We start from the raw sequence: 23,430 nt of genomic DNA on the forward strand, positions 1-23,430 counted from the left end.
GTGATATTCAAGGACAAATAGGTGGGCAAAACCTTTGAGATTGTCTATAAGAAAATATTTTGGAAGAAACATAATAGTTTTTTCATCTGGGCTTCTCAGATTTTTTTTAACGCAGTGATTTTCTTCAATTTTAAAATTAACAATTATTTCATTAAAAGAATGAAATAAAATCTTATACCAATAGATTAAATACACCAATATTTTAAATACTTCAATCATTTTAACTAAGAATTACAGTATAGGCAAGACATAATTTTAGTATAGTTGTTAAATCAGTATGAATTGTCTGTATGGCTCTTTATACCTCTGTCATTTACTTAATCAACATACAAGTCCCGGACATTTAGTTGTGACAAAGTGTATATATGGTATATATTCCCTTAAGTAAGATTATCAGTCAAAGGGTATAATCATATTCAGGTGTCTAGATACACGTTGGTAAATTGATTCCCATTTATTCATTCAACAAATATTTATTGAATTCCTACATGAGCCTAGCACTAAATGTTTGTACCAGTTGCTGCTTCCTTGACCAAGCACTGTGTTCCTTTATGACTTTACAGAGCACTGTCAGGATATCCTGTTGTAGTACCTTTTTGAATCTTCCCACATGTAATAGTAGCAGGAGGTATCTCTTTGAGTTTTCCTTTCTCTAATTTCCTGGGATATTATGCATTTTCCCCCAATGATTTTAGGCATTAGACGCTTAAATTTTTCTAAAGACAATCCTGTAAACATATATTTTTAATATTTTTTATTTAGAGCAATTTAATGCATTAGAGTTACCTGATCTGATGCTAGCCTACATAATCCAGCAATCGAAAATTATATGAGATCATTTTATTGATTATAATGTCTTTAACCTTTATTACTTTAATAACCACCAAACACAGACTTTCACATTAATGATGTTTTAGAAATAATTTTAATTCAATGGGAAGATGATCACGGTACAATTCTAAGAGAAAAGGCAGGCTATAAAATTTTAGGTACAATATTATCTTAATATGTAAGTTTACATTATATAGCTATATATTCATATATACATTTATATCTGGAAAGAAATATGCTGAAATATTACCAACACTACCAATATATGGCTTTGACTCTGGGGATTTGGCTTCTTGTTATTTTTTTCTTCATTTGTCTTTGTGTTTTCAAAATTTATTATAATGGATGTGTATTCCTTTTATAATTAGAAAAAAAAGGCCATCTGAAAAAATAAAATAAGGGATGACTATTGAAACCTGGGTTTTCAGAATTCAGACTAACATTACTAATACATCAGACCTTGAAACTATTTAGAGCACATTCTTGATCTTTTAATATTTTTTAAAGACCTCTGTTCTGCAGATGTGATCACCATTTAAGTCATCTAATTCTCATATTTGGGAGCAAAAATCTATAAATAAGATGTATTTCTAATTGATTATAACGTCTTGTCTCAATAGCTATACTTTGATAGAAGTGGAGCCAGGGACACAGTTTGCCCTTGTAGGGAGCTAGAGGGAGTGTTGCGTTAACTGTCAGGCTAGCTTCTCCATGGTCATCTTGGAAAGTCCCTTAAACTCTCATTGTCTCTGGTTCCTCATTTGTAAAGTGAGGGTTAGACAAAGTGGCTTTTCTGGTCCCTTTAGATTCCAGTGATCTGTGATTCAACCTTGTCTCTCAGGCAATGGCTGTGTTTAATTACCAGTCATTTGTAGTCTGTTCTAGGCAACAAAACCACTGAGGCCAAGGGCCTTAACTGTGCATATGTATTTTTGATGTCTTTGCTTATTGGATATCACTCAAAGTTCTGAGAAAGAAAAACTTATTGGATATCACTCAAAGTTCTGAGAGAGAAAAGCTTAAATAGTCGATGACTATATTATGCTGTTAAATTAAAATGAGAAGATGCAAACCTGAAGAAAAAAATTTGTAAAAATGTAACTTTGATTTTAAAATATCGATGATAGGGATAAGGGACATACTGTTTAATATAAAATGCTATGTCTGTGTTTTAGGGGCTCTTTGTGTTTTGGCTTCTAAAAAATCCTAGAAAACACCGACTTTGTTTCCATTCAGTACATTCAATTTATACTGCATTATGATGGACAGCTGTCACTCACAATTTATCTGAACTGAATTTTGAGTGAAAGCGTTTTTTTTTTTTTTGTTAAAAAGCATTCAGTGGGAAGTTCTGTTTTCAGAAATGTTCTTTTGTGGCCTGATTACAAGGGTAGGTAGTTGTTTGATGAATTAACTATGGACTTATGATAAACAAGTTTGACCTCTAGGCTTTCTTAATGTTGTACTGTAACAATAGAATTCAAAGAGCTCATGAACTTGGTTGGGAAAAAAATTACAGCTTCATTTTCACCGATTTCTTTGTGAAAATTTAATCCAGTTGTGAATGTAGTTGATAAACCACAGTAGCATGAGCAGAAGTTGTGACTTTTCAGATCACACTATAGGTATTGCATATAACCTCAAAAGTATCATTTATGCTCATCACTACTTGGTAATTATGGCAGTTATTAGACCTGCTTTTCAATAATATTATTTAATAAGTAAATGAAGAAGCTTATTTATTACTTTGTTTGCTTTTTTAAATATATTTTGATTTTTTGATAGTTGTATTCTAATATAATTGGTTTCCATTGTAATACTAAGTATTTTATTTTATACGTTTAAAAAATACACTTATCAGTAGGGGTTCATAGGCTTCAAAAGTGGTCCAAAATGGTCCATAGCACACAGACAAAAAAGGTTACCTCATTTAAGATAATGGAACACGACTTCTTTTTCTGAGACTCTAATGCAACTGTTGACTTTGCTAGAGGGTTCCAAAAATCTAAAAATCTTTCAAAATATCTTATAAAATTGACCTGTTAAGTGACTCATTTTTAATGAGAATTTTAAAAAATTATTTATTTCCAAAAACTTTGAAAGTGTATATATGAAAGTGGGTAATGGCTTGAAATCAAGGACTTTTCAACCAGTTAAATGATGTGATTGTCATGACTCCATATTCAATGCTAAATTTTTGGAACAAGTCTTTGTAACACATTCAAGTGATCAACACTGAAAATATTGAAAAAAATTTTTTCTGAGAGTCTTTTGAAAAATTGATCTTTATTTAGAGGTAGTTCAACTGTCTTTCAATCACAATATTATTTTCACACAATTTTAATATGGCTTATCTCTAGGATGATCATAAATTTATCCTTCAAACAAAACACTCTGGAGAGTAATAGTGGGCACTAACCAGACAGGACATGCATTAACAAGAACTGTCTGGGGAAACAGGATGTGTGGTCAGCCTCTTATCTGTATCTTCAGCACTTTTAAAAGCTTGTATGCCTAAATATGAAGGTAATCCTATAAGCAGAACTAACTAAAGCCTGTAATTAAAGTCATGTATACTCTGTGCTTGTTTTCTCCTAACTTTACATGTTTACCATGAAAAGCTGCATGTAAATTATGTAAAGCTTTTTTCTTTTCATATTTAAAATAAATTATCAATGAATGTGAAGGAAAATTAAATATCTCACTAGCCCGAAGGTCTCAAACTTTCTTTGTTGATTCTACTCATTCTCGAAACATTAGGAGGGAGGCTAAAAGTCCCTTGAGGAAAAATGGCTAAGGTGAATAACTTATCAGTATGTTTTATAGACTTTCATTTTTAAAAAGATAGCACTGGGTAGATATCAAAAACAGGATAAAAGGGCTTCCCTGGTGGCGCAGTGGTTGAAAGCCCGCCTGCTGATGCAGGGGACACGAGTTCGTGCCCCGGTCCGGGAGGATCCCTCATGCCACCGAGCGGCTGGGCCCATGAGCCATGGCCGCTGAGACTGCGCTTCCGGAGCCTGTGCTCCGCAACGGGAGAGGCCACAACAGTGAGAGGCCCGCGTATCGAAAAAATAAAACAGGATAAAGAAGGAGCAAGTTGTTTGAAGACAGACACCAAAAACAACGGGAACTACGAACCTGGTGTTTTTCAATGTAATTTAATAAACTTGTTAAGTCTATAATCATTGTAAATGCTAGTGAAGGAATCCTGGCAGTAAAAATACTACAGGGAGATGGTTAGCAGATGCTATGTTGTTGAACTGTTAGATTTCTTGCTTCTATAAAAACACTGAGGCTCCCTGGAAAGTTATATGCACAATCATTATTTTAGATTTGGGTAAAAGAAGAAAATTGGAAAGAAAAATTAGAATGTCATATGATGTCTCAGTTAATAAGTATTTTTTTCTTTTTGTAAAAGCACATATTTTATTATTAGAGACATAGCACAACAACAAGTGGGAGAGCGCGCAGAGGAACAGTTTGCTTAGTTAAGACAGAAGCAAGGCAGAGATGCACACCCGGAGAGCAAGGGTGTGGGCATCCTCCCTAATGAGGAGGAGCCAGTAAGTGTTTATTGATCACTGGGTTGGTTCCCAGTAAAGTTCAGACTGTATTTTTTTGTCTGATTGAGAAGATAAGCATGCACCCGGTCTAAAACATAGTCCTAGAGTGGTAACAGGTTGTGAGGGTCCTCAAATGCCAGAGAAAACACAGTCAGAATGATACCACCAGTGGTTGAAAGACTTCTCATGATAAAACTTATGTATTTTATTTTATTATTTTTTTAAAATTTATTTTATTGAAGTATAGTTGATTTACAATGTTGTGTTCATTTCTGCTGTACAGCAACGTCATTCCGTTATACACATATATATATGTATATACACACATTCTTTTTCATATTCTTTTCCACTATGGTTTATCACAGGATATTGAACATAGTTCCCTGTGCTGTACAGTAGGACCTTATAGTTTATCCATTCTGTACATAATAGTTTGCATCTGCTAATCCCAAACTCCCAATTCATCCCTCCCAAATTTATGTATTTTAGACTCTATGACAATAGCGTATAAAATAGATTAATCTCCAGAGGATCTCCCAGTATAGGAATTATGTTCATCTTGTTACTATAAGTAATAATTGACTACTTGAAAATAAGAAAATTTATTCAGTCATTCTTTTGAGAAGTTGATCAGATATTTATGATGTGCTCATCTGGTAATCTTGTAAATAAAATCTAGAGTTGAATTGTGCATATATTTCTTAAATTATCCTTTAGATGTCTATTTAGGCAAAGAGTAAAATTTTAGTTATACTTCCCCAAAGTACTTTGCCCAATGAAATTTATATCTTAACAATGCTACTCTAAATTCCTTGAAGACAAGACATTGCCTTTATATCTGTGGAACCCTCAGAGCTCTCATTGCTCATTAATATTTAGAAAATTAATACAATTAACTGGGAACTTTGTGGTTCTAGAAAACCAATTACATTTGTCTTCCTGTTTTCTAGAGGATAGTATTGCTTTAAAAAAATTCCCTGTGTTTTAGATGATAGTGTTGGTGAAGATATGAACAAAGCCATATGGTTGATTAAGTTTTAAAACCAACTGCATTTATGTAGGAGCAGTTAGTGTTTAGATAAGGATAATCCATAGAGTCTGCTAGTCTTCTTTCCACAGATTGATAGTTACAGCTCATCTCCTGGAAAGTGATAACTGAGTCTTGAGCTTATCTACCTTCCCACGTTTTAGGCAGATTGCATACACTCCAGGTGAGAGTACCTAGCACAGTAAGAAATAGACAGCAAATGTCTAAAACTTCATTCTGTGAATAAAGATGCATGTCCCCAGGAGCTGCAGTTGGATTCTGCCATCTGTAAAATCTTCCTTCCCAGGTCAGGTCACCACCCCATTTAGTGTTCAGCAAAATTGGACACTATTTCTGTTTTTGTCCACTTAGTGTGGACTAAAACACACTAAGTGCACACTTAGCGTCCACTTTGTCCACTCTTCTTGCTGTTTAGTACACATCACTGATGTCCACTGGCCTTGATCACTGTGCGTGGCTGCTGCCTACAGTCTGGGTGCTGCCTCTCCTCACTACTGGGTTAAAAGTGAATGTGGGGCTTCCCTGGTGGCGCAGTGGTTGAGAGTCCGCCTGCTGATGCAGGGGACACGGGTTCGTGCCCCGTTCCAGGAAAATCCCACATGCCGTGGAGCAGCTAGGCCCACGAGCTATGGCCGCTGAGCCTGCGCATCCAGAGCCTGTGCTCCGCAACGGGAGAGGCCACAGCAGGGAGAGGCCCGCGTACCGCAAAAAAAAAGTGATTGTGCTCCGTGCACTCCAAGGAACTACACAGATGTAGAGCTTTGTTTTTGAAATCACCCAAAATATTTGTCGTATCCTTAACATCAATGCTTAACATCAAAGGCGGTGGTGCTAACGCTTCCCAAGGTTGTACAATTTAAATTTACAGAAAGTCAAAGCAGGAGTGATTTTGAACATTTAATCATCTAAGCACTGGAATAGTAATACAGTTCTAGCATGTAGAGCAAAAGGTGAAGAAAAAGCAAGCTGGAATTTGGAAATTTAGAATTGTCAACATTCCGTGAAGCTTCTCTGTGGAAACGTTTGCTTTCATAGCATAACCTTGAGTTTACTGGATTTACATGGCGTTATATTTTAATCTTTTAACTAAAATAACATTGTGTATTTGAATCATGCTTAGTCATTTTAAAAATGATACCATAGAGAATAGGAGAAACTTTATTTTCTGGGGATGATTTTTGATTAGATAAATCAATCCCCATTTATCTTTGTAAAATAGTATCAAATGAACCAAAGAAGTGCCAATAATAAAAGTCGGGGAGCTGTTTTTTGTGTTTCTTTTAGGGTTTTTTTGGTTTTTGCGGTATGTGGGCCTCTCACTGTTGTGGCCTCTCCCGTTGCGGAGCACAGGCTCCGGACGCGCAGGATCAACGGCCATGGCTCCCGGGCCCAGCCGCTCCGCGGCACGTGGGATCTTCCTGGACCGAGGCACGAACCCATGTCCTATGCATCGGCAGGCAGACTCTCAACCACTGCGCCACCAGGGAAGCCCAGGGAGCTGTTTTGAAAACCCCCTTCATGAGCATTTTGGAACAGTGAATATACAGTATTTTTAAAGGGTCTAAAGATTTATAGGAAAATAGTATAAATAAGAATCAAAATCACAGCTTTTTAGCATCAGGGAATAAACATGGGTGTTTTGAGCTCCTTAAATGTAAATGATAGTTATTTTGTGGGTTTGTAACGCACACACACTACTCATTAAATTATTTTCTGTTGCCCTCTTACTTCATTGTTAGTCACAACTCTGTACCTTGTGAGGATGGAAATTTGAGTTGCCTGAGATACTAATTTGGTCAATAGGCACAGTAAACACTTTTAACACTAAGAGACAACAAAAAACGTTTTGTGAGAGAGGTACACTTCTCTTTGTGTGCTATCCAATTAGTTTTAGCTTCCTTGTTTATCCCTCCTTTATTTTCCAACCTCCTTTTGTAAGTTTTTGGGAAATTGAACAGTCTGACATATTTTGGAATTTCCTATTTATATCGCGTGGTGTCTGGCACATCAGAGACGTTCACCAGAATTTGTTGTCTGAAATAACATTATTATGAGAGCCAAGTGGAGAGAGAAGGTCCATTTATGGGTTTACCATTCAAAGAATTTTAAGGTAAAGGGGTCCAAAATATTTGCCACTCTCTCTAGATTAGTCCTCATATTCCGTATAGAGAGGAAGTATCAGAGGCACCAGAAAATAGAAATCTTTCCTTTTCTTATATCTGTTGCATTGTAATTAAATCATTTCCTCCGTTTTGCTTTACAGCAATGATACTTAGTACACACCTCAAATCCAAAGATTATAGTGACGAGTAGTGCATGCTGCAAAGTTATGATGCTTCCAAGAGCACTGTAGTTACTGTAGCTATTTGTATCTACCATTTATTGACAGCTTACTTTATGTGCCAGGCAGAGTTCAAGGCACCATCATTTGTTGTCATTTATTTTAATGAATCTTTTATTTGGATGTCTAGTATTTAATTCAGATATCCATTTTGTTCCTCACCAATTCATCCAATGGGGGAAGTTGAAATATTCTGAACAAAGATAAGAAATAGAGTAAAAGTATAGTTAACTATATACAATAAGATAATAATTTTTCAAATAATCTTCCACTTTGTCACACCCAAGTTCAACACTGAAGACTTGTGACCTCACTGATAAGTTGTCACTTTTATATAATCAGTCCAAACTAATACTACTTGGCAAGCATTTCTGAATGAGGTCATTTCCCCTTTAGTTTGCAGCTGAAGTGAGGGACAGTGATAGAACCCATCAACAGGATAAAGCAGTTCCAAGACAGATGGGTTGTATGGAAGGGTGGATCTTTTCTATATTTGAAATGATAAACTAACACAAATATTAAGCTAGAATGGCAGGTTTCTAATCTCGCTATTATTTATATTTCTCCTCATGTTTGTTATAATATTAGTGATTATATATATATAATATATATTTATATAGTAAATATATATATTATATATATTATATTAATATAATATATTATATTATATATATATAAATATATTATATATATAGTAAAAAAAGACTTACAGTAAGATTATATTTTCTTTCAGCAATTTTAGGTCAATTTCTTCTTATTCCTATGCTAAGAATTAGCCAAACTCAAATATCAAAGGGTCAGATCGCTAAGATTCAGTGATTCACAACTCCTTGACATTCATTTTGTAAAATAAATAGTTAAAATATATAATAATAGTTCACTGTAATATTAATTTTATATGTTTCCTCTTAACATCTTGTGCTAAGAATTAGCCAAACCCAGATATTAGAAGGTTGACTTTTCAAGAGTCAATGATTCACAACTCCTTAGTATTTATTTTGTAATTATTGTCTAATATCATGAGGAAAAGTGTTCACGTATTGGAAAGAACTTCCTAAGATAGAGGCCATTTAGGTTGTGATTTTAAGTCATGTTTATCCAGAGCCAAGGATCGCACTGTGATGGAATTGGGTTATATTGACAGTACTTCTGCAAATGCAAAACTGTTGTTATTGCTATTAGAATTGCTGTTATGTTTGCAAGGGTATCCAGTGCATCACCATTTTACAATGACTTTGTTTTGGATGTGTGTGTGTGTGTGTGTGTGTGTGTGTGTGTGTGTGTGTATTTATATATATAGGTATATATATATACCTATATATATATTTATATGTAAGAAGGATTTGTCAGGAAAGCATGGTTTGTTCTTGTCCATACAGTATCCTCTCAGTGGAAACTCTCAATAGGAAATCCTCAGTTCTGGATATTCCATAACATTTTACTAATCAGAAAAGAGGTACTAACGTACTATTAATCAGAAAATCTGTTAGTATCTGTACACAAAAAAGCCATACAAATACACTGGGAAATGAAGTCCTATACCATGTGTAACTGTGAAATTAAATATCAATGCTCTATTTCAATGAAGGCTGGCAACTAAAAAAGCCACAACCAAAACTAAAAATAAATTTTGATGAAATCTGATAGAGGACATGTGGACAAGACAAATATGTTGACTAAAAACTGTTCCAAAGCAAGTAGCAAATGCCCCACAATTGCATATCATTTGCTCTGCTATTCACTGTTGTGGTGCTCCATTGCTAGGTGACGGCATAATTTCATCTTGTCATGCCTTACAAGGGTAAGGGCAAATGGCCCACTGGTCAGCTGAATTTTCTGTTCACTTTTTACTCTTTCTAGCTGCATTTTTCTTTGTATGATGCAAGTGCTTCTTATCGTTGACACAGAAATTCCATAATCTAAGAAGCAAATTTGTCATGGATTTTATTTGCTGCAGACGAGGTCCACCAGAAGCACCACCAGGACACACATTCAGTGTTTACCATATGACTGGCGTTCTTCTGTGGGCTGTACATGGATGAGCTAATTTAATTCTTACAACAGCCCTGTGAAGTGGATACAGTTATTATCCCCTGTCTTGGTCTGTGTTCCTCCAAAAGCCAACTTGGAGACAAGGACTTGAGAGCAGATTGTTATTTGGAAGATGATCCTGGAAGCGTGGAGTAGAAGTAAAATGAGGCAATAGTTTGTTAATAAGTTATTTACTGCTGCAGACAGCTGGGACTTAGTCCCTGAGGGGCCCTCTGAGAAACTGTATGGAGAACACTTCAGAACTGGCTGAGGTGGCTGCAGGATTTAGCTGGTAACTCCCATCCCTCATTTGCTGAGGGTCACTCCTTGGGTTTTAACTCCCCAGAACCTCTGGCCTGCCTTGTATGTAGATACAGTACAGCCTGGTGGCCAGATAATGCCATCAGACAGAGAGCAGAAGGCTTTGGCCTTTAAGAAATTATCTGGCGATGACCTCTGAGGTAGACCAAGGTGAGATGGGCAGGGCACCAGTAGCATCTCTACATCTTCACTTTATGAAGAAAGTAAGTCGTAGAGAGACTATGTAACTTGCCCATGTAGAAACAGGAATGGGAGACCTGTGGTTCACAGATCATGGCAGATCTTCATTCCAGAGCATGCAAATCTTAGATATGCAGAGAGATGGGAACCTCATCTGCTGTGAAGTTATTTTATAACTTGCAAAACTTTGCTACACACTTTTGACAATCATACCTATTTTATTACATATCATAAGTAATAGCTTTTGTAGCACAATTTTTGCCCTCAGTGGGCTGGCTTGACCCTTCATATCTCTTAGTGTCAGCATTCAACCTTTCATCCATACTATGGAGGCATTAGGTGCAGGGTAATTGGGGTAGACATTTTCTTTGAAAGAATATACATTCTTTTAATGTGAGTATAAAAGTTATGCAAATATTTTTCAAGAACCTCAGAGTATATGAAAGCCATTTTGAGTTTGCTCAATTTAATTTTGATGCTTGGAAATTTTCTTAATTATGTAGATAAAGAGGAAACTCACAACTCTTTGCCATAAAACTCCACCTAATCTCATTAAATGTTATATGTGAATCAGGTTTATTTACCTCACTTAATCATCATAATCATTGTGAGTGGTATTACTTATCATACTATTTTAAATATGAGAATAAGGTCACAGAGTCACTTAGTTGTGGGTCCATCCAGCTCAGGTTGTCTAATCTTAGCAAATGAAGGGATTGTCAAAAAGACAAAGGTGGGGTTGCCCATTGTGAAGCATAGAGATTAGGAACCCCAAAGGCCAATGATGAAAGTGTCCATTCAAGCACTGATTGGGTAAAAATGTCCAAATGGCTTTGAAATCTTACAATAGAAGGGTTTAATAATCCCCAGAAAGAGCAGAGGGCCTAAAATCTTTACCTAAGAGTTGACCCAGGGCAGCCTCCAAACTACTAGGCCTGCTAATTTGTCCAGGAGAGAAATTCTTTATGTGAAAATCAGAAAGACTTGGCAGACCTGTCCTGCTGGTTAAGATGAGTGAGCCAGGCTCACAGAGCTGAAGCCACTAAAGGTTTAAATCATATCACCAAACCAGGCCCTAGGAGCTCTTCAAATACACAGTGCCAGGGCTTCATTCAGAATCTTTACAGATGGGATTCAAACTTGAGTGTTCTTTATCATAACTCCTAGGTGGTTCTAATATGCAGTCAGTGAAAAACAGCTGCTGTAGTTTAAAAAGTTGACGTTCTGGCTTACATATTTTAATAACTTGTGAGTTGGGTTTCCATGTTAAAGAAACTTGTAAGTTAGCTTTCTGTAATAGTAACCTGTGGATTAGCTTTCCATATTATAATAATTTATGCGTAAACTTTCTCATGAGTTTGACCCTCTAAATTCTAATCTCTAATACATTGATGTTACAGTAATGTTGAGGTTCAGACCTGCATCATGATGAGTTTCCCAAGGCCACAGCATTCTCTGCATCCTCCTGAGCTACACTGTCAAATACAGCATCTGTGAGACATATGGCTATTTAGGTTTTGATTTAAATTTGCTAAAATTAAATAAAATTTAACATTTAGTTACTTGGTCGCCTAAGCCACATCTCAGGTGCTCAGTAGCTACAGGTAGCTAGTTACTACCATATTGGACGCCCGGATAGGGAATATTAAAGTCACAGAAAACTCTACTGGACAGCCCTGAGCTAGATAATGAAGCGAACCCTCTTTTGCAGACGCTCGGTTCACTTTGTCCTTTTATCCAAATAGGTATTTCACACGCTTTCTCTCAGTCTAAAGTACCTTATCCACTATTTGATGTATTAAATTACCCTTTATTTGACATATCAATAAAGAGGTAAAGGTATTTTAAAGGCGGGGAAGCACATCACTGAGAGAAAGCAGGAGAGCAAATGTTGGAACCATACCCAGATTAAGTGGAGCTGGCTAAAGGAGTCCGTGGCTCTTCTCAGAATTGCCTATCATTTTATATGTGTTTCTTCCCCATTATCAAATAGTAGTCTTACCAAAGGCATAAAATGCATTGAAGTAACCATAACTATGAAGCTGTACTTCACTGTAACAATTTCAAATTTTCCATATGCTTGAAATGTACTGATTTTTTTTTTACCAGTTAGGGCAAGGAAATAAGACACAAAAACTACTGAGTAATTAAAATTTTATCTCTTAGAACCTGGAAGCTTACTCTGTTTTTAGTGATAAAAGAAGCATAGCCGTTTACAGTAAAATAATTAAGGTAAGAACCGTGCCATGTCTCATTATCTATATAAAGCACTGCAGTAGGAGTTGGAAGCCCTGGGGTTTACATCCTCGCTTTGTGTTTATAAGATTTGGGCCTAAGGCAGACTTCTAACCTCTTTCAGCCTCATTTTCCTCATCTGTCAAGATGAGCTGGGGTTGGGAGGTACATAAGACCCTCTATGTTAAATGTCGGTAGGACTTGACACTGGGGTAGATCGTTTTGATCCCAGGTGACCTGGAGTTTTGAGTTATGTACTGTTCTTCCTCCAGGCCTTGTATTATCCCCTTTTCTTACTGTTCACTTTAATTACTTACTGTAGAGTGTCCAAGCACCTCGACTTTTCTGTCAGACATCAGAAGGAGGGAAAATGCATCTTGTGTGAGCAAGGTTGCAAATGTTGGAATTTTGTATCCAAAATATGTGGGGCTGGCTAAAAGATTCAAAATAAAAACAATTGCAAATGTGAAAATTCAGTAAGGATTATGAAAATACGGCAAAGTTTTTAACTGCTTCGTCCTTCTTTCTGAGAAAACAAATTTACACATAGGCCAACTTATGTTTTAAAACAAAGCCACGGTGGGTCGTATAGAAGAAACATACAAGACGCTGAGGATGGTCTTGGCACAGGTCATGAAAACCTAGAAATTCTGAAGCTAGAGGATTGTGAATCTAAAGTTGGATTGTGTATTTGCTTTAATGATTTAATATAAATATCTTCTGAGTTATTCTGAATTGATCTCCTGTGGAAGGCAAAGAGTAAACAGCGGGAAAGAAGGTCTATTTAGGCAGAGAACAAAACTGTATTTCCGCAAATTTCCAACCTCTTTAACATACTTGGAATAGTGACTTAACGTTGTTAAGCGTTTCCGTTATGTTACTGACAAAACAGAGGGGAAAAGATATAGATGCTCCCATTTTTGTATTCACATCCCATCTGTAAGAAAATAGCCTGTGCTATTTTTGGAGCCACTTACTTTCCTAGCTAAAAACTTAAGGACCCTGGGACCCTGCTGGATCCTTCTAGGTCTTTACATTAACAAATGCTTCTCTGATCAAAATGCCTTAGAGCAGTTAGGAATCCAGTAATATTTACTATCCTTTGATGAACTGAGTGGATAAGGCTGAGGCAGAAGCCTAAGGTAGACTGTATTAAAATGAAGTGATATTAACTCTGTTTGAAGTAATAAGATACTGCAGTTTATTCTATTGGGAGCAAAACAAATTCAAGAGGTGAGCAGTTTTTCTAATAAAAGTTTTTACAGTTTTATTTATTAAAGAAAAATACATGTTTCTTGTTGAAATTTTACAAAATATAGTTGTAGTAGAGAAAAATATCATCCCAAGTCACACCTTTGAAAAACGAGTAACCAAATTTTTTCCAATCTTTATTTTCACATATGCAGCTCTGTGCTTTTACAAGAAAGAGTTCATACCGTAGATAATGCTTTGAAATCTAGATTTTTATTTGAAATGTTATGAAGATTTTCCTGATAATCAATTAATTTTTGATATTATAATGACTATAGTTTTCCATTCTTTGGATGTAGCCTAATTTATTTAATCAGTTCCTTCCATGTTGGACATTTAGGTGGTTTGCATTTTTTAATATTATATAATGCTGTGATGAATATTCATTAAATTATTTTTGGCATACATTTAAATTATTTCTTTAGAATAAACTACTAGAATAGAATAATGGGATTAAATGATAGACATGCTTGTAAGGTTTCTGTTACCTACTGGTCATCACTTTTAAGAATTTTCCTTCTCACCAGGGTGCCTGGTAGAATACTGAATCTTTCCCAACACTACATACAGTCAGTTTTCTCCTGGCCTTTGACAGTTTTATGGGTAAAGAAGTATTGTTGCTCTGTTATTTTACATTCTTCGGTAGCTCTTTCATGTTTGTTACACCCTGTTGTATCTTCTCTTTAAGGGCTGCCTGCTCCCACAGCACTCTGATATGATGAGAGAACTTCTCTCTTTTGACCTTTAATGCCCACAGCATAGGCAGAACCAAGAGGAAAGGGGAGTAGACAGAGAGGATTTGGAGAAACATGAAAGCTACGTGGAGAGGAAGGTAGAGCACCGTAACCATAGTGTATGGGATGCGTGCCACCTGTGGTATTTGCTGACATTGTTCTGATCCGAATGGGAGAAATAAACGTGGCCCCTGTACAGTCTCTGCTATGAAAAAACTTCTGCTTTATCTCCAGAGACAAGCCCTAAACAGTTAAGTGAAGATCTTTTGAAGTATCTACAAGAGGCAGCACAGCCTTTTAGTTGAGAACACACACTCTGGAGCCAGAGTTCAAATCCCGACTTTGTCACTTACTGGCTGCGTGACCTTGGCCGAGTTATTTAGTCTGTTTCTTCAGGCATAAAATAGGATAATAATGGTGCCACCTCATAGGCTTGTTATGAAGATGAAATGACTTAATAAATGTAAAGTGCCTAGAATGGTGTCTGGTACATAGTAACATGTAAGCATCGGTTATATTAAATTTTTAAAGTACTTAGTGTGGCACATAATGGACTTGAAAAGTGTTAGCTGAATACATGTAACATAGTAAAAGGCAATAAATATATAAATAGATTCCAATATCTGTGGTTTAGACAAGTGGGGTACTATGTGTTAAAGGATAGTGTTCAAAGAAGTAAAATCATGAATCTCAGACAAATATAAAATAACCATGTCAAAGATGTCATTTAAGTCATTCACTAAGAAAACAACTAAGATATTATAATGAGTTCAAAGAGGATCCAAAGAACAGACAAAGGTATGGGCAATCAGTGTTGAAATGAATTTGCTAGTAACTGCAAAACTGGCCTCTTTCACACGGCAGAAATTAGTTTCATCTCCACCAGATAAAATTCCTGTGCATCTCTGTGGACAAAATCATTTGCTGCTATCAGTCTTCTACTGGATTAAAAAATAACTCAGAAGAAAAGGTGCAGACCTCTGTAACATCATATCACCAGAAGGGTCCTTTAGACACCATCCATGGAAAGAATCTTTTTGTCCATTTCAAAGACTTGCCTAGTTTCTCTTGATTTAGGAAAGTATGCAACCAATTATTCTAAAAGTTACAGAAATGGCATTAAAGGAACCTATACCAGAATCTCAGTCTCAACACTTAGCAGCTTTGTGAAAACAATTGCTTTGCCTCTTTGAGCATCAGTGGCCTTTTCTATAAAATGATAATAACAGTATCTGGTTAATGGGAGCTCTTATAAGATTTAAATTACATGTGTCTAAAGCTCCTGATCCAGTGTGTGACTCATGGTAGACATCCAATGAGTGGTAACTATTACTGTGCTGATTATAATTAACTGAATCAACCAAAGAATAATTGTTCAGTTTTGTTTCTGCCACAGCCAGTCAAGCTAGGTAGCAGTTACATAGAGCATTAGGTACAGCCCTGGGGAAGGAAAGTGCATGGCTCCCAGGGGACATGGAAAACATGAGCTTGATTAGAGAAGGCTACTTGGTAGATGCTGGGAAATAATGCCAAGTAGGTCACATCCAGCCTCTTGAGGAACCTTGGAATCCAGAGAGAAGAGGTGGGGCTCTGTCAGTAAGCATCCAATTCAGAATCATCTGGAGTGCAGAATCCTGGGCTTCACCCCAGATCCACTGACTTAATAGCTGGCAGTTGGGAATCTGTATTTTATCAAGTTACTCAGATGTTGCTTGAGCGCATTGAACCTTAAGAATCACTGCTGCAGATAAAAGATATAAATCTTTATCTGGAGTCATATTCTTGAAGCATTGGAGTAAAGTGAAATAAGATGGGCCTTCCAGCCATTGTCCAGGATAACTTTCTGGATGAAAAGATGAGGGAGGACTGAAGGCAGGAGGGAATTGCAAGAGTAGGCATACCCCGTGACTTGGGTGATGAAGAACTACATTAGGGTGGGGATGAATGTAGATAGGAAACAGTGACTCTGAACATCATTATAAAGAAGGAGAATTTAATGACTAAGAGGCTAGGAGACTCAAAGTAGAGGACAGGAAGTATTTAAAACTAACGACATGATTTTAAGTCCAGGTGAATAGAGGAATAGAGATTCACTGACACAAACAGAATTGGGAATGGTCAGTTTCGTGGAAAGATAAGGTAAGTTTGGAGCATGTCAGAGGATGCTGGTACTTTTAAGTAGAAATTTATAGAAAATAATTGAAGGAAAGGGGGGCGCCCCTTTCCAAGACCCTGGCAGGTCTTGGCTAGGACAATGGATGAAACTTTCATGGAACATCCTGAGATAAGGGTTCTCTCTTTGCCTTCCTCTTTAGATTGTCAAAGTATATGTTATTTCATACACAAAGGGCTACATGAGCTAAATGCTCATCACTTGAGAAACCTAAAATGGGTTTTTAAAATTTAGGCATTATCCTACCTGTAGAGAAAAAGAAAGGCTGTATTTACGGTTTATTTCAAAGGTCAAAACGTGTGGCATAGTTGATAAGGTGAACCTATTAAACTATTTTCCTTTTTCTAGGAAGGATGTAAAGTTTGTAAGGGTTGTGCAGGGTGGTTGGAAACTCTTTTGTATATCCCAGTGAGGTGTTTGGTAAATGCTTAGTTGTTGAACTGAATTTTAAAATGATACCTGACAATATACAGCCTCCCTGTACCTCTGGAGTTAAGCCTGTTTCTGGTAAATTCCCTGGGTTCAATTCCCAACTATGCTACAGTCCTTTGAGAGGCTAAGATCCCTAGCTAATATGGGAATTGTTGTCTGAAAATTAAAAGTTCGAGTATGTCCCAAATCTCAGACTTACTTAGTCCACTGGGAGACTTCCCAGTATTAAATATGTCCTTAACCCAAACTGTTGATTCCAAACTATTGTCTTGGTTGAAGTAGAATTTCTAAAGGGTATATGAGACCTTTCACTGCTCTTATAAGTTACACATATTTCTACCAATGTAAAACTGTTTTTTTAAAAAAAGCACTTTTGGTTGTATTTTAATTTTTGTCTTGATCCTACTTTTAGTAAAAAAAAAGAAAAACTATATTATAATCATTTAGTGTGGTCAGTAATTAAAGGGTTTTATTGATCACTGTATAAACAAAAAGATGGGCATATTCTGAGAGGAAATAAGTCTTTAATGTATTTCTGAACTAGAGGCTTTGGCGTGCTCATGCAAGGATTAGAATTTATATACATTTTTATTGTTGTCTGGTATTCAGCAGTATATATTTTCACACAATATATTGTGAGGAATACTGACTGTAAAGCACATTATGCAAGGAATCTCATTGTATATTAAATATTTATTGAATCTAAGTGAATAGCTTCTTTGTATTTTCTAAACTTAAATTTATATCTATGTATTGTTATAAAAATCACATTGTTTTCAATAAATTTATATTTGATTCCCATCCTTAACATCCTATGTTATTTGTCAATTAATTAAATTAATTAATTAAGGTGCTTTATAGATTTTTTTGTGATTTTGGTGTACAGAAATTCAAAGCAGATTCAAATGTATTTTCTACCAAATGCTTTACTTGAACTTTTGGATTGCATCAGATATGCAAAGAATAAATAAATGCATTCATTCATTCGACATTCATTTGTTCTATGCCAAAAATACAGCAGGAAACAAAGCATGGTGTGGTTAACTTACGCTTTCGTCTAAATCAATAATGATAATAGTACCCTACCCTCAGATAGTAATTTGGACAAAGTCTTTGTGATAATAAATTAATAAAGCCTATAGATTGCTGCTAGAGGCAGAGGTCATGGAAGAAATTCTGTTGTAGAACTGAAGGTAGAACTCAAATTTTAATTAATTCCTCCTAGTTTTCAATAATACGGAGACCTACATTTTCAAGTTTGGGATTTCACTTTCTCCTTCACATCACCAGCAAACTCACTGTTTACTAAATGCCACTGATTGATTTGACCCATGGTAAAAGGACAATTTAATATGACTGGTGAGACATGTCTGAGCCTGGTCATTTTGATTGCCAATATTTTATAATCTATGACTTTAGAAATGTAAGCTGTTTTACTTTTTTTTTTTTTAACTTTGCACCGTTAATGAGAGGTCTTTATCTTTTATTTGTGCACTTTTTTTTTCCCCAGGTTTTAGGGGAAAAGCCGGAGCTTAGGGATGGAGAAGAGGATGACGACATTATAGCAGACATAACTAACAGGAAAATGGCTAAACTGTACATGGTGGGTTCACTGTTAGGGAGTTCTGTTGTTTTTACTGGACTGGAAGCTGCTGGGGAAGCCTGTACTGGGAGGGACTCTTTGCTACAGATGGCGTTTCTCCTCATTGCCCTCAAAGAGAAATGTGTGGGCAGAATCCGTTCTTTGCTCTAGCATAGTTATTTAAATTCCTCTTTCTATTACTTTTAAAATTTTTATTAAAAACAACAAATAATAATTTGCTGTGATTTAAATAAAATTATATATTGTTGCTGTATTAGTTTGCAGCAATATGTTTTGATACATTACATTCAATAAAATGTTTCCTTCATGAAGTAAAAAAACTTTGTAAGCTTTTTCTTATAAAATCTTAATAAGCTATAAAATCATCCCCTTATTTAAAATATCCTGTTTAGCCATCATGAAGGCTTTCTTTGTTATGAGCACAAGGCTATCAAATCAAACAGCTGGAAGGAAACAGGGAAAAAACTGTCCTGGGCATTGGCAGACTTAGTTCCATGTCAGCTCTGTGGGAAGGACTGCCTGGGTGACCTTGGGCAAGACATGGCCATTCTGGGTCTTAGTTTTCTTATCTGAAAAAAAAAGAGAGAGAGAGAGAGAGATTAAATTAGAAGATTACTCAGGTTCCTTCCAACTCCACAATTTTATGATTTTATTGCTGGTGAGGGTAACACAATCCACAAGATGTACCAGTTGAGGAGACAGTTCAGATCCTTCAAGCATTCCCTCCCCTTGTAACTTTTAAGCATGTGATTTGGAGCAGACCTTAATCTCCCTGCAGAACTGAATAGTTTTCTCATCTCTTACAAGAAGGGATTATATTTGCTGCTCTTTAAAGGGACCTTCTGGCTCAGATACGCTGTGATTTTAAATGAAGATCAAGTTACTAACTTGTATAGAATAACTTCCTTTTTGTAGATTGGAAGGGGAAGTAGATTCTTTTCCTCCTAGTTGGCAAAGGAAAACGTGGTTACCACTCCTAAATACTGATAATTTTAATATAAGCCACACAGAAATTGTTATTCTAAAGACTTTGTGGCTGCTTATTTTTTTATTACTGTTTCTAAAACCAAATTGCAACAGTTTAACAAATATCTTTTATGTCACATCATCAAATAAAGCTGTTCTCCCTCTTGGACAGCATAATGGGACAAGGGAAATATTTTTAAATGTGAACATGTTAATGTTGAAACAATGCTCCCTCTAGTGGATCTTTAATGTATTGCATACGTCTAACTCTAAAGTCCTTTTGAAAATACTTGAATTTGGGTTTGTTGAACAGAGCTGGGAAGCAGAGTCACCTAGGGCGATTTCTAAAAATACAAAATTCAAGCCCTACCACAGTGCTGCAAAACCCCACTACTGATCTGGGTAGGGCCCTCAACTCTGCATATTTAACAAGTGCCCAGGTGGATTACCTTGCAGCCTACCAGGCCTTTGAAAAACAATGAATTCTAACCTAGCAAATTTTGTAAGATCACCTGAAACTTAAAAATATATATATATTCTGTAGTTGTTTACAAACTTCAAGAGTCTAGGTAAGTTTACTTGTGACACAATTTTATTTGTGACAGATGATATTTACTTTGATAATTTACACAAAGTATTTAAATAAATTGAGGTAAATTACAGGCCCCATATTGAAAAAAATTCTGTAAGCATAAACTGTAATGTATCAATGCTTCCTTAGCACAGTGTCTGGCATATGATAGTACTCAGTAAATGTTGAATGAATGAATGTTTAAGCTTCAGCTTTTTGTGTGTGTGCAGTGAGTGTAAGGTTATTACCTATTTAAAAGATTGTTGTATTAATAAAAAGAAATAATCTTGTTAAAGTTCATTGTGTGGTGCCTAGTATATATGAAATCACAACAAACCTTATCCATTATTATTATCATTATTATTTTCTGTGTTGAAACTTAACTTTTTATTAGTAATACTTTTACCCCAAAGGACTTTACAAAAGCCTTTCTAAGGGTATAACTGGGTTCATGGGGTTTTTTTGTTTGTTTTCTTTGAAATAGCTTTGTTGAGATATAATTTACAGATTATAAAGTTTATCCATTTAAAGTGTACAATTCAGTGGTTTTTATTACATGTACAGAGTTGTGCAGCCATCACCATGATCAAAGAGTTTAGAACATATTGATCATCCCCAAGCAAGCTCATGGTTTTCATGTTAGGTTTCAGATGCCAGTGGCTCCATGAAATTGAGCATGGTGGCAGAAGAAAACCCCTTCTCCATGGCGATGCTGCTTTCTCAAGAATGCTTCATTTTGGACCACAGTGCTGCAAAACAGATTTTTGTGTGGAAAGGTAAAAAATGCCATTGGTATTGTTGATGTATTCAGCAATTTCAGATTTATACATATTTCTTCGGAAAGGTAAATAAAACATCTTTTCTAACTTAAAAAAAACTTACGTTTCTGCGTGATCTGTAAAATGCAGACATCAAACCCATATTTTCTTCCTACCAGCATTATTTACTAGGGATGATGGGGAGAAAGAAAGCCTTTGGGCACTATAAAAAGAATCTTTTTTATACCGAGTGTTCATTATAATATTGTTAAATATATTTAGTATACTAGGAAAATTTTGCTATTCTTTCAGGGTTATAGTTAAATTCAATTATAATTATGTTTATTTTTTGGTGCACAAATACTTCTTAATCATATAATACCTTGCTTCTCTGAAATTCTGTCTCTTTCATATATCTTGCATGTTAGGTAGAGATGCTAATCGCCAGGAGAGAAAGGCTGCCATGAAGACAGCTGAAGAATTCCTAGAACAAATGCATTATTCTCCTAATACTCAGGTATGTGTGGAAATGAACTGGCTAGAAAAAATGTTTTTAAACATGGGAGCTCATGACATCGCCACAAAACTCATGAAAGAATGTGGTTCAAAATAACGTATGCACGGAAGTCATTCTCACGTGTGTGCCATGCTGTATCATGCGTCCCTAGAACTATATCTGTGTGGAGGATGGAATTTTGCAGAAATTGGAGATCAGACCTTCCACGGGACTTTGTGATGAGAATAAGAACACATCCACTTCCTCCATAGCCTTTAAGTCAAGATGATCAACCACAACTGAATTAACTGAGAGCATTTATCAGTTATTCCTTAGAGCAATTTGTATAGACATGGACTAATGCCCAGAGAATATTTGCCTTCATGGAGATCAACTTAGACACTGGATAGTTGCTCTTCTTTTCTGAATCGCTCAGCCTCATCTTTGCTCTTCATTTTTATGTCCTGGCACAAGTAACACAATGAGATCATTTCTTTCAGGTCACAGACATCTTATGAACCTAGTGTAGGAAAACAGTCAAACTTATTTGACTGTAATGATAACATACGAAATAACTTTATTCTTCTCTCAAACATCCAGATTCAGTGTCAATTACTTTAGCTGTAAGAAAAAAAAAAGCCAGGTTGCATTGTTTTCGCTTAGTATTTGATAACCTTCCCTTTTGCATTCAATTAAGGATCCCAGCTTCCAAGTTTACATCTGTCATCACAAAAAGCAGGATTATCTTTGCATTTCCTCAGTTTTTTCCTCCACTACTAGATTAATGTTTTTCCTTGGTCTCTTATTTTTCTGTTGATAATTATTATTATTTTTTAAATTTCAGATTCAAGTTCTTCCAGAAGGAGGTGAAACACCAATCTTCAAACAGTTCTTTAAGGACTGGAGAGATAGAGATCAGAGTGATGGCTTTGGGAAAGTATATGTCACAGAGAAAGTGGCTCAAATAAAACAAATTCCATTTGACGCCTCAAAATTACACAGTTCTCCAACAATGGCAGCCCAGCATAATATGGTGGATGATGGTTCCGGCAAAGTGGAGGTATTTACATGTTTTTGTTCATTTGTTTGTCCTTGTCAAGCCCATTTACGGCAAGATATGTGGAAATATAACTTCAGGAAACTACAAACTTTGTAAATTGTGAATTTTTATTATTAATAAAAATGGTTCAAGACTGTATATTAAACCAGGGAGTTTGAAGCTGGAAGAGCTGTTGTCTGGCTTTCAGTCCTAGTTTACAGTGTGTGTGCTGAGATTTTAAGAAGTTAGGCGATTTGTGCAAGATCACCTAATTATCACCTTAGAGGCCTCCATGGAACCCAGCCATCTCCAACTTGTTTCCTGGTCCAGAAATGCTCCTGCTCTTGCAACTGGGATTGTCCAGTGAGGGCGCATTGCTCCAAAAGCACCCACTACATAAGTTTGTCCTTCCCTTGCACTGTAGAGGCATTCACAAAGGCAAATTGGGCATGTGTCATGTGCCAAAATCACAGATATTTTTAGAGCATTCAAATTGAGTTTGTTGGTTATTGCTATTTCTTTCTTTTTTTTTTTTTTTGCGGTACACGGGCCTCTCATTGTTGTGGCCTCTCCCGTTGCGGAGCGCAGGCTCCGGACGCACAGGCTGAGCGGCCGTGGCTCACAGGCCCAGCCACTCCGCGGCATGTGGTATCTTCCCGGTCTGGGGCACAAACCCGTGTCCCCTGCATCAGCAGGCGGACTCTCAACCACTGCGCCACCAGGGAAGCCCGGTTATTGCTATTTTTTGACAAAAATTGTTAAAACCCTCCTAAGAATTCTCCCTAACTAAAATCTCTTGACATTTTATCTGCTGTTGGGTCATCTAACTTAAGGGAAACAGGATAATGTCACTT

At 36.2% G+C, this 23,430-nt stretch overlaps 1 protein-coding gene across 1 annotated transcript in view; it reads left to right on the forward strand.

Moving 5' to 3' along the window:
- SCIN (scinderin) overlaps positions 1-23,430 on the forward strand; it is an 80,568-nt gene that overhangs the window by 26,629 nt on the left and 30,509 nt on the right. Inside the window, exons 5-8 of the mRNA XM_007445587.1 lie at positions 18,654-18,746; positions 20,927-21,059; positions 21,470-21,558; positions 22,382-22,597. Of these exons, the coding sequence (XP_007445649.1) occupies positions 18,654-18,746; positions 20,927-21,059; positions 21,470-21,558; positions 22,382-22,597 (531 nt within the window). The remainder of the gene's footprint in view (positions 1-18,653; positions 18,747-20,926; positions 21,060-21,469; positions 21,559-22,381; positions 22,598-23,430) is intronic.

This window comes from Lipotes vexillifer, unplaced genomic scaffold (genome assembly GCF_000442215.2).
Source record: "Lipotes vexillifer unplaced genomic scaffold, Lipotes_vexillifer_v1.1 scaffold1198, whole genome shotgun sequence".
NCBI classification, from domain to species: domain Eukaryota; kingdom Metazoa; phylum Chordata; class Mammalia; order Artiodactyla; family Lipotidae; genus Lipotes; species Lipotes vexillifer.